Source organism: Nansenia antarctica, assembly GCF_963989245.1.
Source record: "Nansenia antarctica genome assembly, chromosome: 2".
In the NCBI taxonomy this organism is placed as follows: domain Eukaryota; kingdom Metazoa; phylum Chordata; class Actinopteri; order Argentiniformes; family Microstomatidae; genus Nansenia; species Nansenia antarctica.
The window spans coordinates 27,295,595-27,310,253 of record NC_137675.1 but is presented as its reverse complement, the minus strand read 5'-3'; the positions used below and the strand labels follow the sequence as shown (position 1 = coordinate 27,310,253).

General features: G+C 45.1%; 3 protein-coding genes across 3 annotated transcripts; all 3 read right to left on the bottom strand.

Annotated features, from left to right (window-relative positions):
• Positions 1-4,568: 4,568 nt before the first annotated feature.
• On the bottom strand, positions 4,569-8,026 carry LOC308150046 (chromobox protein homolog 3-like; the record flags this gene model as incomplete). The annotated part of the gene is made up of 4 exons (XM_080522916.1): positions 4,569-4,695; positions 7,113-7,207; positions 7,630-7,795; positions 7,896-8,026. 4 exons carry the CDS (start codon positions 8,024-8,026, stop codon positions 4,569-4,571), a joined length of 519 nt encoding a protein of 172 aa, XP_080379042.1.
• Positions 8,027-8,886: 860 nt separating this feature from the next.
• On the bottom strand, positions 8,887-9,785 carry LOC308150045 (chromobox protein homolog 3-like; the record flags this gene model as incomplete). Its single annotated transcript, XM_080522915.1, has 3 exons — positions 8,887-8,968; positions 9,360-9,554; positions 9,655-9,785. The coding sequence occupies 3 exons, from the start codon at positions 9,783-9,785 to the stop codon at positions 8,887-8,889; spliced, it is 408 nt and encodes a 135-aa protein (XP_080379041.1).
• Positions 9,786-10,647: 862 nt separating this feature from the next.
• Positions 10,648-11,548, bottom strand: LOC308150044 (chromobox protein homolog 3-like; the record flags this gene model as incomplete). The annotated part of the gene is made up of 3 exons (XM_080522914.1): positions 10,648-10,729; positions 11,147-11,317; positions 11,418-11,548. 3 exons carry the CDS (start codon positions 11,546-11,548, stop codon positions 10,648-10,650), a joined length of 384 nt encoding a protein of 127 aa, XP_080379040.1.
• Positions 11,549-14,659: the final 3,111 nt, after the last annotated feature.

Below are 14,659 nucleotides of genomic sequence, written 5' to 3'. Positions count from 1 at the left end.
CCCCCCAGGCCCCAGACCCAGCCCTGTAGGGGGAGCTCTGGTCCAGCCCCCTCCCTCTCCAACCACGCCTGAGAACCTCCCTGCCACGGGGAGACACCTCGCCTCTCCTCTCAGTCTCTCCTTCAGTTCTTTCAGAAAGCCTTAAAAGAGCCATGTGTGATGTTTATGGTACAGACCAGCAGGTGGCAGTCAAGGGTCAATTTTGTTACTTCAACATACAGTGCCCTCCACAATTATTGGCACCAATCTTTTCTTGGTAAAGATGAGAAAAATGGGTTCCTTTTTCTCCTTGTTCCTTGTTCCTTTTGGTGAATCAGCTTAAGCGCTCTCGGTTTTTATTCTACAGAATTAGGATATTTATCTAATTGTTGCCATTACAAAGTTCAAATAAATCCACCAAAAGTTGGTAATTTACATTAGAACATTAACATGAATATTATGCTGTTGTCAATAAAGACGTTATCGAAGCGTATCAACTTGTGGTTATGGACGTATTCTACTGTGTGCGTAAATTCAATGTGGTACATAGACCAGTAGACGATTTCGAGTTCGTAATAATAAATACATTTAAAAAAAAAAAAAAATACTTTACCCATAATCTACCCTAATCTTGTTTTATTTATATTCTCCCGTTGCCTCTGGTTCTTGTCCCCCCCGGTTTATCATATTGTTACTCACCATGTCCTCTAGATTCTATATGGGGTTGTAACAAGTGGGGGCTCATCTGGGATGGGTGGACAAAGGAGTCGTGTTTGTTAGGATAAATTACGTTTATTGGTTAAAGGATTTTGTTAGTGTTGACCTTGTCTCCGGTGGCTATCGTGGTGAGTATTGCTGTCTGGATGTCCGTGGTCTAGCCTTCAATAAGCATTGTGCAACTTCCTCTGTCAGATTAGGTGGGTGTCCAGCTAGACTGTATCAGTTTTTCCTTCGGGCACCCTGTTATTATTTTGCCTTTGTTATTTTCGGAGCGAATCCTGGGTGGGGATAGAGTTCCCTGTTGGGGGCAGGCGTTTCAGGGTCTTCGGGCCACTGAAGTTTAGCCTTTAAAGTCGCCTCGTGCCCGGCAAACTCCAGAAGACAGGTAGTAATAGTTTTGGGCTAGGTAGGACAGGGGAAGTTGTTTTCGGAAGGCTGGGCTTGTGTTTACATGTCATGTGTGTGGTATCCGGCATCAATGGTCATCTCGTTGCTACCGGTGGATAAGGTCAGGAAGTGAATGAATGAATTGTGATAACTAAGCGGACCTCAGTGTGGAGAAGAAGACGCTCAAAGGTCTCGTCATTTTCCTGACACAGCTGTCTGAACAATCTGGTATTCAGGGCGTGGGCTTTTATTTTGTTTATTGCCTTGACTGTAACATTGAGAGACTCATGGAGAGGTGGACTTTTAGATTTGGCCACAAGGTTGTGGCGGTGCAAGACACAGTGGACTGTGAGGACATGCGGGACCTGCTCCTTCAGCAGAGCAGTGAAGCCACGGTACCTGCCAACCATGGACGGGGCACCGTCAGTGGCACATGCAAGGATGTTCTTGATTGGGATTGACTTCTCCTGTAGATATGCATCCAGTGCATTAAAAATGGTCTGGCCCTTGGTGTCTGTTTCCAGATATTTGGAAAATAAAAATTCCTCAGCCATCTCCTGACTGTTGGAGGCACTATAGCGGACATAGGCCATCAACAGAGCATTATTGTCAGCAGTGGTTGTCTCATCCAGCTGAAGACTGAATGGAGTTTCCCGCAGGATGGCACACAGCTGCTCCTCTGTATCGGCGCCCATCTCATCAACCCTGCGTGCTACGGTGTCATTGCTGAGTGGGATGGATTTCAGCACCTGTGTGGGATCACGCTCCATCACAGTAGATATTACCTCTTTGATGGCAGGGAGTACCAACTTCTCTCCAATTGTGAACGGCTGCCCACATTTGGCTATCAGCAGGGAGATATTATAGGATGCTATTAGCCCGCTGTCAGTCTGGGTGGTCTTCCTAGCGAAGAGACTGCTGATGGTGCTCCTACCATGTTTCTCTTTGAGGGCCTGGAAGAATGGACGCTGCTTATCTGCCTTGTCCGGGTGTATCTTGTTAAGGTGCTCCTTTAGACGTGAGGGTTTCATTGCCTCATTGGAAAATACTTGTTCACACAGTAAACACATTGGGAGTTGGTCATTGGTAGGAGACGGTATGAAGCCATAGCTAAGATACTCAATAGAGTACTGTCTGCATTTTACCTTTTTCGCGGCCATTTTGATGATATAATATGATTTTAGTTGTTTTATAATGCTATGCTGGGAGCGCTCAGAAATGGGTGCTCTGACTGAAAAGACAGTTTGTCCAACTGACCGTGCGTGCATTTACGAACGTACCAGTAATAACACTGCTGACAGCTGACCAATCGCAAGCAGAGTAGTGCTTATGCGTTCGTTTCCAGGACATCACAAGAGATCACTAAAAAGCGATCGTATATTTTTGTTTGTAAACGTTAAGACGAACACATCGCAATGCTAACCTCAGAATGGCACTAGGGATAACTTCCACAACAGCACTTAATAGTAATACATTTATGTAATATACTGTGATGAACGTGGGGAGGGGACATTCGTAGCTGATTGCTCGGTTATATTCTTGGTAAACGACAGGGCCCTTTCCCGACTGAGTCATTACAATATTATCGCTTTTTTGTGATAGGTTGCTCCTGCTGTGATGTTCTGGTATCTTGGTATGGTATTAGCACTCATTTTAACTAAATTAAATAAGCTGTATTGAAAGGAAGCGAACGCATAAGCGCAGAGGGTAGTGTGCATAATATGCGGGGAGTGAGTATTTGTCTGCGTCACAGAGCCCGGCCAAGTTCAGAGCACTGCGCTCTGGGAGCGCTCAGAGACGGGTGTTCTGACTGAAAAGACGGTTTGTCCGAGCGAACATTTACGAACGTAATAACATTGCTGACAGCTGTTTTTCATGAGAAAAATACTTTATGCGTCACCGCCCCCCAAGAACACCTCAACGCCCCCCCTTAAAAAATATTTGCTCCAGCGCCCCCCGATGTTGTCTGAACGCCCCCGTTGAGAAACGATGATATAACCTGTATAACCCATGTTTGGTGCTGAATTCAGTCTATTGAGTTCTATACGTTTACCTCAGCCTGACACATCTCCTCTGTGCTCTGTCAATCTGATTCTGCAATTAATGGGAATTGTGTGATATTCTGTGCATTTATTTCACCTGTATAGTTATTAGAAGTATAGCTATAACTCAGGCTGTCTACCTGGCCAAATGTGATCACATAGGCCTACTGTGGAACTATTTAGTGGGGAAATCTGCATGGTAACGGTGATGTAGGCCTACTTACTGTCAAACTAGTTTCTGCATGCCGATGAACAACATATGGTTTTAAAAAATCCAAATGTGTTAAGATCCAGGACTGCCTTGGAGTTGGATTTTTGTCTCCACTCCCACTTGGCTTTGGCTTCAATAGTTTGCCATACTGGGTGCGAAGAGAAGCTGCTCTCATTTGCACCTCATTGGCTGAAATAAAATAAACAGCTAACGTTAGCTAGCTACTACTTAAAAAAACATTAGCCTACTAAACAGATCAAGAAAGACGGCTAACGTTAGCTGCTGTCTATTGATTTAATTTCATGTATTTCATGTTTCAATGTATGTCAATGTTGACTAGCTGTGCGTGGTTCACGTGAATCTAGCTAGCCAAAGGAAGTCATTGAGACCAACAGAGATTGCAATCAAAACTCAGCGTACCAGGTAGCTCAAGGGCAGATGAAATCTCTTTCCAACTGTTCTCCCTCATCCCTCTGTCATGATAGGAAGCGGAGGAGACGTCAAACAGACACCCGTGTTCCCTCCTTTCCAAAGACAAACAGAGGGCACTTTATTATGTCATGCTCCTTTCCTGACATGGGACTCCTGAGCCAACAGGTAATCCACTTGTTGACTGTTGGCACTGATCAGCAGAAAGTCTTCCTTCATATGAAAGGTGGCAAAAGAAGCGTTGCAGTATGTAGTCACCAATGTAACTAGAGAGGTCAGGGTCCATGTCACTTTCATAGTGAAAACACACAAGAGACCAGACAGAGAGGGTAAAATGAAGCATATAAACCTTTATTTTAAACATATTTTAGTCCGGAGGCAGGAACAGGGCCACGGGGACATTTGTCAGGTGGGGTGTGTCACTAACCCGGCTCAGAGTAAGTGACAAAATAGGGAGACAAGTCGAGGGTAAAGGTAAATTATTCTTTTATTAACAACTAAAGACTATAAATAATGAAGAAATGTGATGTGATAGTCAGTTTATCAGTTGTGTAGGGTGTGGGTGAGTGATCTGTAATGTGGAATGTTGTAAGGTGTAAACTAAAGAACAAAAGGTTTGCCACTAACAAAGGAGTAAAACAAAGGATATCCTGTATGGAGAGAGAGAGAGAGAGACTGATCCCCCACGCACACCCTAAATAGGCACAGGTGTGCTACATCAGCCAATCAGGCCTCCTCTCCCCACTGCCATCCTGCAACATAATCAGACCAAGACAGCAGGGAGGAGACCGTAACAGGTGCTACTGTGACTCATCCTCAGGACAGGGGAACCAGGTGAGCCTCTCCTCATAGAAGGCTATGACCACCTGAGGACAGCGAGTGTTTGCCTCACGGGCCGGAACCAGATCAGCCTCGTCTGAGCTCTTCCTGTAGAGCAGAGGGAGAAAAAGAATAGCTCAGGACTCATACTAATTATAGACCTTTAGTAGCAAGTTTGATAAACTTCCATCATGTCAGTCATGCTCTCATTTCCATGGCAACCCAAACCTTACAAACTAGCAAGGACAGAAGCGTATTTATTTAAGACATTTCTGAAAATGTCCCTAATAAAAAGGCAGATTCACATAAGTGTAAACAAAAGTTGGAAGTGCATTATGAAAAGTACGGTAGTAAGGAGGACTTCAAAAGGCAGGGATGTATTATAGACCTTTTCTTTATAACAAGTAGGGGTGTAACGGATCACCTAACTCACGGATCGGATCGTGGCACGGATTTTGAGTCACGGATCGGATCATTTTTCGGATCAACACAAAACATATATTTTTTTTAATAAAAACAACATTTTCCTTGAATTCTGTAAAAACACCACTTTTAATGTGTGAAACAAAAAAACAACATTCAAGATGTCAAAACTGATATATATATATATCACATATATATATATATATATAACATCTATATATAACAACATATATATAACATCACTGCTGCAAAGTAACAGAGTACTTTTTTTGTGTGTTTACACAATCACCCAGGCTGCTTAGCGGGTGATATGACGTGATATAATTGGGACAGAGATGAGTGAATGAATGTTGTTGTCAACTCAGTACACATGCAGAGAGTGAGAATAAAGCGCACATGATTGTTTTTCTACCGGTTACATTTGAATGAATGAATGGTCTTTATTGTCATTGCTACAGTACAGGTACCAAACAACGAAATTTAGGAGGGGTGGCTCCCCTGGTGTTGGGAAAGAAAAAAAAAAAAAAAAAAAAACGATTTTGCTATTGATCCGCGGTACACATGCGTTCCGAACCGTGGAGGGCGATCCGAACGGATCACGGATTATCCGTGATCCGTTACACCCCTAATAACAAGCACAACCATTTTCCATGTCGCATTTTCCCCCTTCGATGGCATGAAGCTATAGCTATGGCACTTCTTGAACCAAAACACGCAATCTAATCCGAACAGTTGTTATTATGCCATATTATTGATGGGTTATATCATGTAGCTGACTAATAACATGGACAGCGGCTGTTTCTCCAGCGTTCCTGTCATATCGGATTTTAGAACTCCATAAAAATAAATCTGCGCTCTGTGTCTAATGTTATCTATCTGACGTTACATGTTTTGTGCATGATAGTGGTGCATTTTAACATTTCATGTCGCATTTCCCCCCTTTGATGGCATATGACGCTATTGCACTTATTAAACTAAAACTGCGCTCCGTGTCTACTAACGTTATCTACCTAATGTTACATATTTTACGGCTGATTTGGGCATGATAGTCATGCATTTTGACATATTTCCATGTCGTATTTCCCCCCTTTGATGGCATATGACACCCGAATTTAACTTAAGCCACGAAGTTGTTGCACGGTTGTCCTATATCAGTGCAGACTGGCACGGTAGGAGCACAGTTGATAGCCTACAGAGCACTGTTATTCTGTCATGGTCTGATAATGAAGCATTGTTATTTGTTATTTGATGACTTGATTTGACGTGTTTGATCGATTGATAGTGTAAAACTTAAATTGTGAATGAATCACTAACGTCAATGTTTTTCTATGACACTACTGATGACCCATCAGGGTCTTGAAGGGTTGTCCCATTTAATTGGGAAAGATTTCAACCACTACCTACGCCTTGTGGCTCTGTTCAGAGGCCTTGGCTCCAAAGTGAGCAGCACTCCAAAACGAGCCGTAGGGAAGGGAATCGGGAATGGGCCTTAAAAGCCGTCCTAAAACCCCCTAGCAGCCATAACTCTCCCCTGACCCCCATCTAAGACCCTTTTTCAGTTAGGGAAAAACCCAGCAGAAAGTCAAAATGTTTTATTATCAAACTTACACCTCTGGTTTTATCAACCCACCACCATCTGCCAATGTTATTTTACTAAATTAATCAAATCAATCAATAAGAATAACCGGTTACATTTCTAGTCAACGGTTAATCTAAATGGTAAATGGACTGACTTAAAGCGCCTTATTCCATAGCGCTTTACAATGGCCTCTCATTCACCCATTCATACACCAATGGTGGCAAGCTACCATGCAAGGTGCTGACCTGCTCATTGGGAGCAATTTGGGGTTCAGTGTCTTGCCCATGACACCTCGACATGTAGCCAGCCGGGGTTCGAACCAACGATCTGCCGACCTTGCGATCATTAGACGTAATCTAATAACTGTTAATCATGAACACCCCCAATTTCAAGTATTGCCATGTAGAGTTGGGTTCCAAACAAAGTTGGGTTCCAAAGTGACTACAAAAAGCAATACGAGTGAACGTGTGATTTGAGTGGGGACAACAAGTACGAGGTCGGCATTTGTGCATGTGAGACTCACCATTTCATCAGGAACCTCAGTTCACCACTGCCGTCTGTTGCGCCGATGATCCTCTCTGGGTCAAGGTTCCTGGCAAAGCCCCGTGGCTTTTCACTCTGAAACAGACAACACAATAAATAAATTACCATTTACCACAACACAGATCAGCTCTCTGGGAACCTGCATACTTTACCTTTTTATGTGAACTGTAAGTAGGCTACACCTTGTGCAAACCAGGTCACATGAACCAGCAATGGCTCATAACGCAGGATCCCCATCTCCCGTTTGTGTAGCAGGATACTAGACTGTTGCAGGGCCTTACACCCAATTAATGTACCCCCCCCCCCCGCCCTCAGGGTGGACACCGAGACCCCATTTAAACCTTGCATTAAAACATTGTGTATCCAGATACTGTCCATATTGTGATTGTGTCTACATGAAAGGACAGGTGTAAATGGAAAAGGCTATCTAAGTGGGTACAATCATTGCATGCACATACACTTGATAACCTCAGCTGCAGATCAGTCAGCACACCCACCGTATCCTTCTTCTTCTTGGCTTTGTTGTCCTCAGTCTCTGGCTCCTCAGTGGAGGACTTCCTTTTGTTATCAGGCTTCTCCACTACATTCTTCTGGGATTCAAGGAACGCTGAAATCAGCTCCGGACAGTCAAGGTTTTCCGCAGGCTCCCATGTGTTATCCGTCCTGAAATATATTTTTTAAAAAAGATCACCAAGCCAATAATTCACATTTAATTCTACAAACATAGCCCCATACCAGGGAAGCACTTCCAGGTTGTACTCACTCTGGAAATCCTTTCCATTTCAGAAAGTATTCAACCTTCCCATTGACGATACGTCGGTCCATTATCTTCTCTACAACAAACTCCTCCAAAGTTGGCTCCTGCTTCATGTCCTTCTTCCCCTTTTCCGTCATGTAGCACTCCATATGTACAATGCTCCGCCAGCGCATATAGTGTCGTCACAAATGAGTCCACCGTCTCGCATTCTCCCTGCTTGCGCATGTTAAATTTGGCACGCTCGTAGATAACGTTCTTCTTGACTACGAAGAAACCCTGTAATCCATCGCGCACCCCTTGGTAAGTACGTCTTAGAGCATCAGTCAGATTTAGTCCACGTAAAATATCATCCGCCTCATCTCCCATACAATATATTAGCGTGTTGACTTGATTCTCTTCAGTGCTAACCGTCAGGTTACTTGCCAGACGAAATCTTTCAAACCTGCGTATCCATTTGGCCCACTCTTGCGGCTTTGAAAAGTGGAAGGACTCCGGAGGCTGGATGCTGAACGTAGCACTTGAAACTGGCGCCGCTCTCTGGACTGCAGCTGCTCCCGCGTTAGCATTATCAACCATCTTTTCTTCCTCCCTTCTCACCGTCACGAGCTCAAATGACACTGTCGGCCGACCTAACTCTTAACACTCACTTACAGGACTGCTGACACCATGTCGTGTTATTCTATTACAAATACGCGTGAGTCCTTCTGTATTTAAATGTAAGTGTCTTTATTGTAACTCGCTCCGTGAGCTCTGTCAATACCACTCTCCCTGTCTTGTTGTCCCCCGCCCACCTGACCTGATGTCACAACGGTGGCCTGTACAGAATTACAATAATACCACATAATGGACTAACTAGCCAAGCTATGGGTGGCTAGCGACACCGTGTGCAAATACAATACCAATTGGTAATATTAAAGGGGAGGAATAATCAACAAGAAAAGCATTTCCGAACTTTTTTTGAGGGGTTTATATACAGAGGCATTTGTGCATGTGAGACTCACCATTTCATCAGGAACCTCAGTTCACCACTGCCGTCTGTTGCGCCGATGATCCTCTCTGGGTCAAGGTTCCTTTTCACTCTGAAACAGACAACACAATAAATAAATTACCATTTACCACAACACAGATCAGCTCTCTGGGAACCTGCATACTTTACCTTTTTATGTGAACTGTAAGTAGGCTACACCTTGTGCAAACCAGGTCACATGAACCAGCAATGGCTCATAACGCAGGATCCCCATCTCCCGTTTGTGTAGCAGGATACTAGACTGTTGCAGGGCCTTACACCCAATTAATGTACCCCCCCCCCGCCCTCAGGGTGGACACCGAGACCCCATTTAAACCTTGCATTAAAACATTGTGTATCCAGATACTGTCCATATTGTGATTGTGTCTACATGAAAGGACAGGTGTAAATGGAAAAGGCTATCTAAGTGGGTACAATCATTGCATGCACATACACTTGATAACCTCAGCTGCAGATCAGTCAGCACACCCACCGTATCCTTCTTCTTCTTGGCTTTGTTGTCCTCAGTCTCTGGCTCCTCAGTGGAGGACTTCCTTTTGTTATCAGGCTTCTCCACTACATTCTTCTGGGATTCAAGGAACGCTGAAATCAGCTCCGGACAGTCAAGGTTTTCCGCAGGCTCCCATGTGTTATCCGTCCTGAAATATATTTTTAAAAAAAGATCACCAAGCCAATAATTCACATTTAATTCTACAAACATAGCCCCATACCAGGGAAGCACTTCCAGGTTGTACTCACTCTGGAAATCCTTTCCATTTCAGAAAGTATTCAACCTTCCCATTGACGATACGTCGGTCCATTATCTTCTCTACAACAAACTCCTCCAAAGGTGGCTCCTGCTTCATGTCCTTCTTCCCCTTTTCCGTCATGTAGCACTCCATATGTACAATGCTCCGCCAGCGCATATAGTGTCGTCACAAATGAGTCCACCGTCTCGCATTCTCCCTGCTTGCGCATGTTAAATTTGGCACGCTCGTAGATAACGTTCTTCTTGACTACGAAGAAACCCTGTAATCCATCGCGCACCCCTTGGTAAGTACGTCTTAGAGCATCAGTCAGATTTAGTCCACGTAAAATATCATCCGCCTCATCTCCCATACAATATATTAGCGTGTTGACTTGATTCTCTTCAGTGCTAACCGTCAGGTTACTTGCCAGACGAAATCTTTCAAACCTGCGTATCCATTTGGCCCACTCTTGCGGCTTTGAAAAGTGGAAGGACTCCGGAGGCTGGATGCTGAACGTAGCACTTGAAACTGGCGCCGCTCTCTGGACTGCAGCTGCTCCCGCGTTAGCATTATCAACCATCTTTTCTTCCTCCCTTCTCACCGTCACGAGCTCAAATGACACTGTCGGCCGACCTAACTCTTAACACTCACTTACAGGACTGCTGACACCATGTCGTGTTATTCTATTACAAATACGCGTGAGTCCTTCTGTATTTAAATGTAAGTGTCTTTATTGTAACTCGCTCCGTGAGCTCTGTCAATACCAGTCTCTCCCTGTCTTGTTGTCCCCCGCCCACCTGACCTGATGTCACAACGGTGGCCTGTACAGAATTACAATAATACCACATAATGGACTAACTAGCCAAGCTATGGGTGGCTAGCGACACCGTGTGCAAATACAATACCAATTGGTATTATTAAAGGGGAGGAATAATCAACAAGAAAAGCATTTCCGAACTTTTTTTGAGGGGTTTATATACAGAGGCATTTGTGCATGTGAGACTCACCATTTCATCAGGAACCTCAGTTCACCACTGCCGTCTGTTGCGCCGATGATCCTCTCTGGGTCAAGGTTCCTTTTCACTCTGAAACAGACAACACAATAAATAAATTACCATTTACCACAACACAGATCAGCTCTCTGGGAACCTGCATACTTTACCTTTTTATGTGAACTGTAAGTAGGCTACACCTTGTGCAAACCAGGTCACATGAACCAGCAATGGCTCATAACGCAGGATCCCCATCTCCCGTTTGTGTAGCAGGATACTAGACTGTTGCAGGGCCTTACACCCAATTAATGTACCCCCCCCCCCGCCCTCAGGGTGGACACCGAGACCCCATTTAAACCTTGCATTAAAACATTGTGTATCCAGATACTGTCCATATTGTGATTGTGTCTACATGAAAGGACAGGTGTAAATGGAAAAGGCTATCTAAGTGGGTACAATCATTGCATGCACATACACTTGATAACCTCAGCTGCAGATCAGTCAGCACACCCACCGTATCCTTCTTCTTCTTGGCTTTGTTGTCCTCCAGTCTCTGGCTCCTCAGTGGAGGACTTCCTTTTGTTATCAGGCTTCTCCACTACATTCTTCTGGGATTCAAGGAACGCTGAAATCAGCTCCGGACAGTCAAGGTTTTCCGCAGGCTCCCATGTGTTATCCGTCCTGAAATATATTTTTAAAAAAAGATCACCAAGCCAATAATTCACATTTAATTCTACAAACATAGCCCCATACCAGGGAAGCACTTCCAGGTTGTACTCACTCTGGAAATCCTTTCCATTTCAGAAAGTATTCAACCTTCCCATTGACGATACGTCGGTCCATTATCTTCTCTACAACAAACTCCTCCAAAGGTGGCTCCTGCTTCATGTCCTTCTTCCCCTTTTCCGTCATGTAGCACTCCATATGTACAATGCTCCGCCAGCGCATATAGTGTCGTCACAAATGAGTCCACCGTCTCGCATTCTCCCTGCTTGCGCATGTTAAATTTGGCACGCTCGTAGATAACGTTCTTCTTGACTACGAAGAAACCCTGTAATCCATCGCGCACCCCTTGGTAAGTACGTCTTAGAGCATCAGTCAGATTTAGTCCACGTAAAATATCATCCGCCTCATCTCCCATACAATATATTAGCGTGTTGACTTGATTCTCTTCAGTGCTAACCGTCAGGTTACTTGCCAGACGAAATCTTTCAAACCTGCGTATCCATTTGGCCCACTCTTGCGGCTTTGAAAAGTGGAAGGACTCCGGAGGCTGGATGCTGAACGTAGCACTTGAGATGAGATAACGTTTATTGCCATTTATGCATACACATATAGGAACTTGATTCGGCGTTACAGTAAGAGCATTTCTAAATGCAATGCAAACAAAACAACACAGGACAGACAGCAATGCAGAGAGAACACAACAAACTGTAAAACCACGGCAGCCATATTGCGGGTTACCCACGCCTCGGCGCTGTAGTCCACAGAATACTGTAGAAGGGAGGGGGGGGGGGTGGCGGGGTGGCATGGGCAGGGGGAGGGAGGAGTGGGGTGGGTAGGTAGGTATGGGTGGGGGGAGGGAGGAGTGGGGGGGGTAGAGAGATAAGGTGGGGTAAAGTCTCAGGATGTTCTGGGTCAGTCCGACCCGTCCTCGTAGTAGAGCAGCAATCAGTGTCGCTATGGACAACGGCCTTGAGCACTGCCCCAGAAGGCGGCACAGAGTTCACCAGAGGGGGGGGGGGGGTTGGCACGCTGCATGGAGTCTTCAGGGCATGGGGGAGCTTTTGGGCCATAATCAGGTGAATGGGTTCACTGCGAGGAAAAACAGCATTCCATAGAATCAAACCTCTCGAAAATTTGGGGTCTCCTGTCAAACGCCAATTTGGGGAGCAGCAAGATTGCCCACCCTGCGATCCAGATCCAGGACCTTACGGTTCAGATCCGTAAGCGCAGCGCCGTGCATTCCAGCCGCCCTCCCCAGTTCTTTGATCAAGTGGGGCAGCTCGCGCAGCTCGCTAATCGCTGCTCCCAGCTTTTTAATTTGCCGATAGATCATCACACTACTCAACCCTAGTCCAATGTGTCCAACTATCATGAATCCGAAAATGAAAACATCTTCCACGTCCTCAATCGACATGACTGCCAAGCAAACGAGACGCCAGTTGTCCCAGGCATCTCTGATGTAACCTGCGGCAAAGGTTCCGTCTGGGCAGGCAGGTTCCCCCGAACCAGCTTTCCTCGTGGAAAATAGGTTATCAATTGTATTCAGGGACCAGCTTAACAAATCCATTTTGCTTCTGAAGAGTCAGTGCAGTGTAGAGCAAACAAAAAAAAGCAGGGGAGAGGAGAGCGAAAAGGAATGCGACCGCCCACGACAGAGAGGAGAGAAGAAGGAGCACTTGAAACTGGCGCCGCTCTCTGGACTGCAGCTGCTCCCGCGTTAGCATTATCAACCATCTTTTCTTCCTCCCTTCTCACCGTCACGAGCTCAAATGACACTGTCGGCCGACCTAACTCTTAACACTCACTTACAGGACTGCTGACACCATGTCGTGTTATTCTATTACAAATACGCGTGAGTCCTTCTGTATTTAAATGTAAGTGTCTTTATTGTAACTCGCTCCGTGAGCTCTGTCAATACCAGTCTCTCCCTGTCTTGTTGTCCCCCGCCCACCTGACCTGATGTCACAACGGTGGCCTGTACAGAATTACAATAATACCACATAATGGACTAACTAGCCAAGCTATGGGTGGCTAGCGACACCGTGTGCAAATACAATACCAATTGGTATTATTAAAGGGGAGGAATAATCAACAAGAAAAGCATTTCCGAACTTTTTTTGAGGGGTTTATATACAGAGGCATTTGTGCATGTGAGACTCACCATTTCATCAGGAACCTCAGTTCACCACTGCCGTCTGTTGCGCCGATGATCCTCTCTGGGTCAAGGTTCCTTTTCACTCTGAAACAGACAACACAATAAATAAATTACCATTTACCACAACACAGATCAGCTCTCTGGGAACCTGCATACTTTACCTTTTTATGTGAACTGTAAGTAGGCTACACCTTGTGCAAACCAGGTCACATGAACCAGCAATGGCTCATAACGCAGGATCCCCATCTCCCGTTTGTGTAGCAGGATACTAGACTGTTGCAGGGCCTTACACCCAATTAATGTACCCCCCCCCCGCCCTCAGGGTGGACACCGAGACCCCATTTAAACCTTGCATTAAAACATTGTGTATCCAGATACTGTCCATATTGTGATTGTGTCTACATGAAAGGACAGGTGTAAATGGAAAAGGCTATCTAAGTGGGTACAATCATTGCATGCACATACACTTGATAACCTCAGCTGCAGATCAGTCAGCACACCCACCGTATCCTTCTTCTTCTTGGCTTTGTTGTCCTCAGTCTCTGGCTCCTCAGTGGAGGACTTCCTTTTGTTATCAGGCTTCTCCACTACATTCTTCTGGGATTCAAGGAACGCTGAAATCAGCTCCGGACAGTCAAGGTTTTCCGCAGGCTCCCATGTGTTATCCGTCCTGAAATATATTTTTAAAAAAAGATCACCAAGCCAATAATTCACATTTAATTCTACAAACATAGCCCCATACCAGGGAAGCACTTCCAGGTTGTACTCACTCTGGAAATCCTTTCCATTTCAGAAAGTATTCAACCTTCCCATTGACGATACGTCGGTCCATTATCTTCTCTACAACAAACTCCTCCAAAGGTGGCTCCTGCTTCATGTCCTTCTTCCCCTTTTCCGTCATGTAGCACTCCATATGTACAATGCTCCGCCAGCGCATATAGTGTCGTCACAAATGAGTCCACCGTCTCGCATTCTCCCTGCTTGCGCATGTTAAATTTGGCACGCTCGTAGATAACGTTCTTCTTGACTACGAAGAAACCCTGTAATCCATCGCGCACCCCTTGGTAAGTACGTCTTAGAGCATCAGTCAGATTTAGTCCACGTAAAATATCATCCGCCTCATCTCCCATACAATATATTAG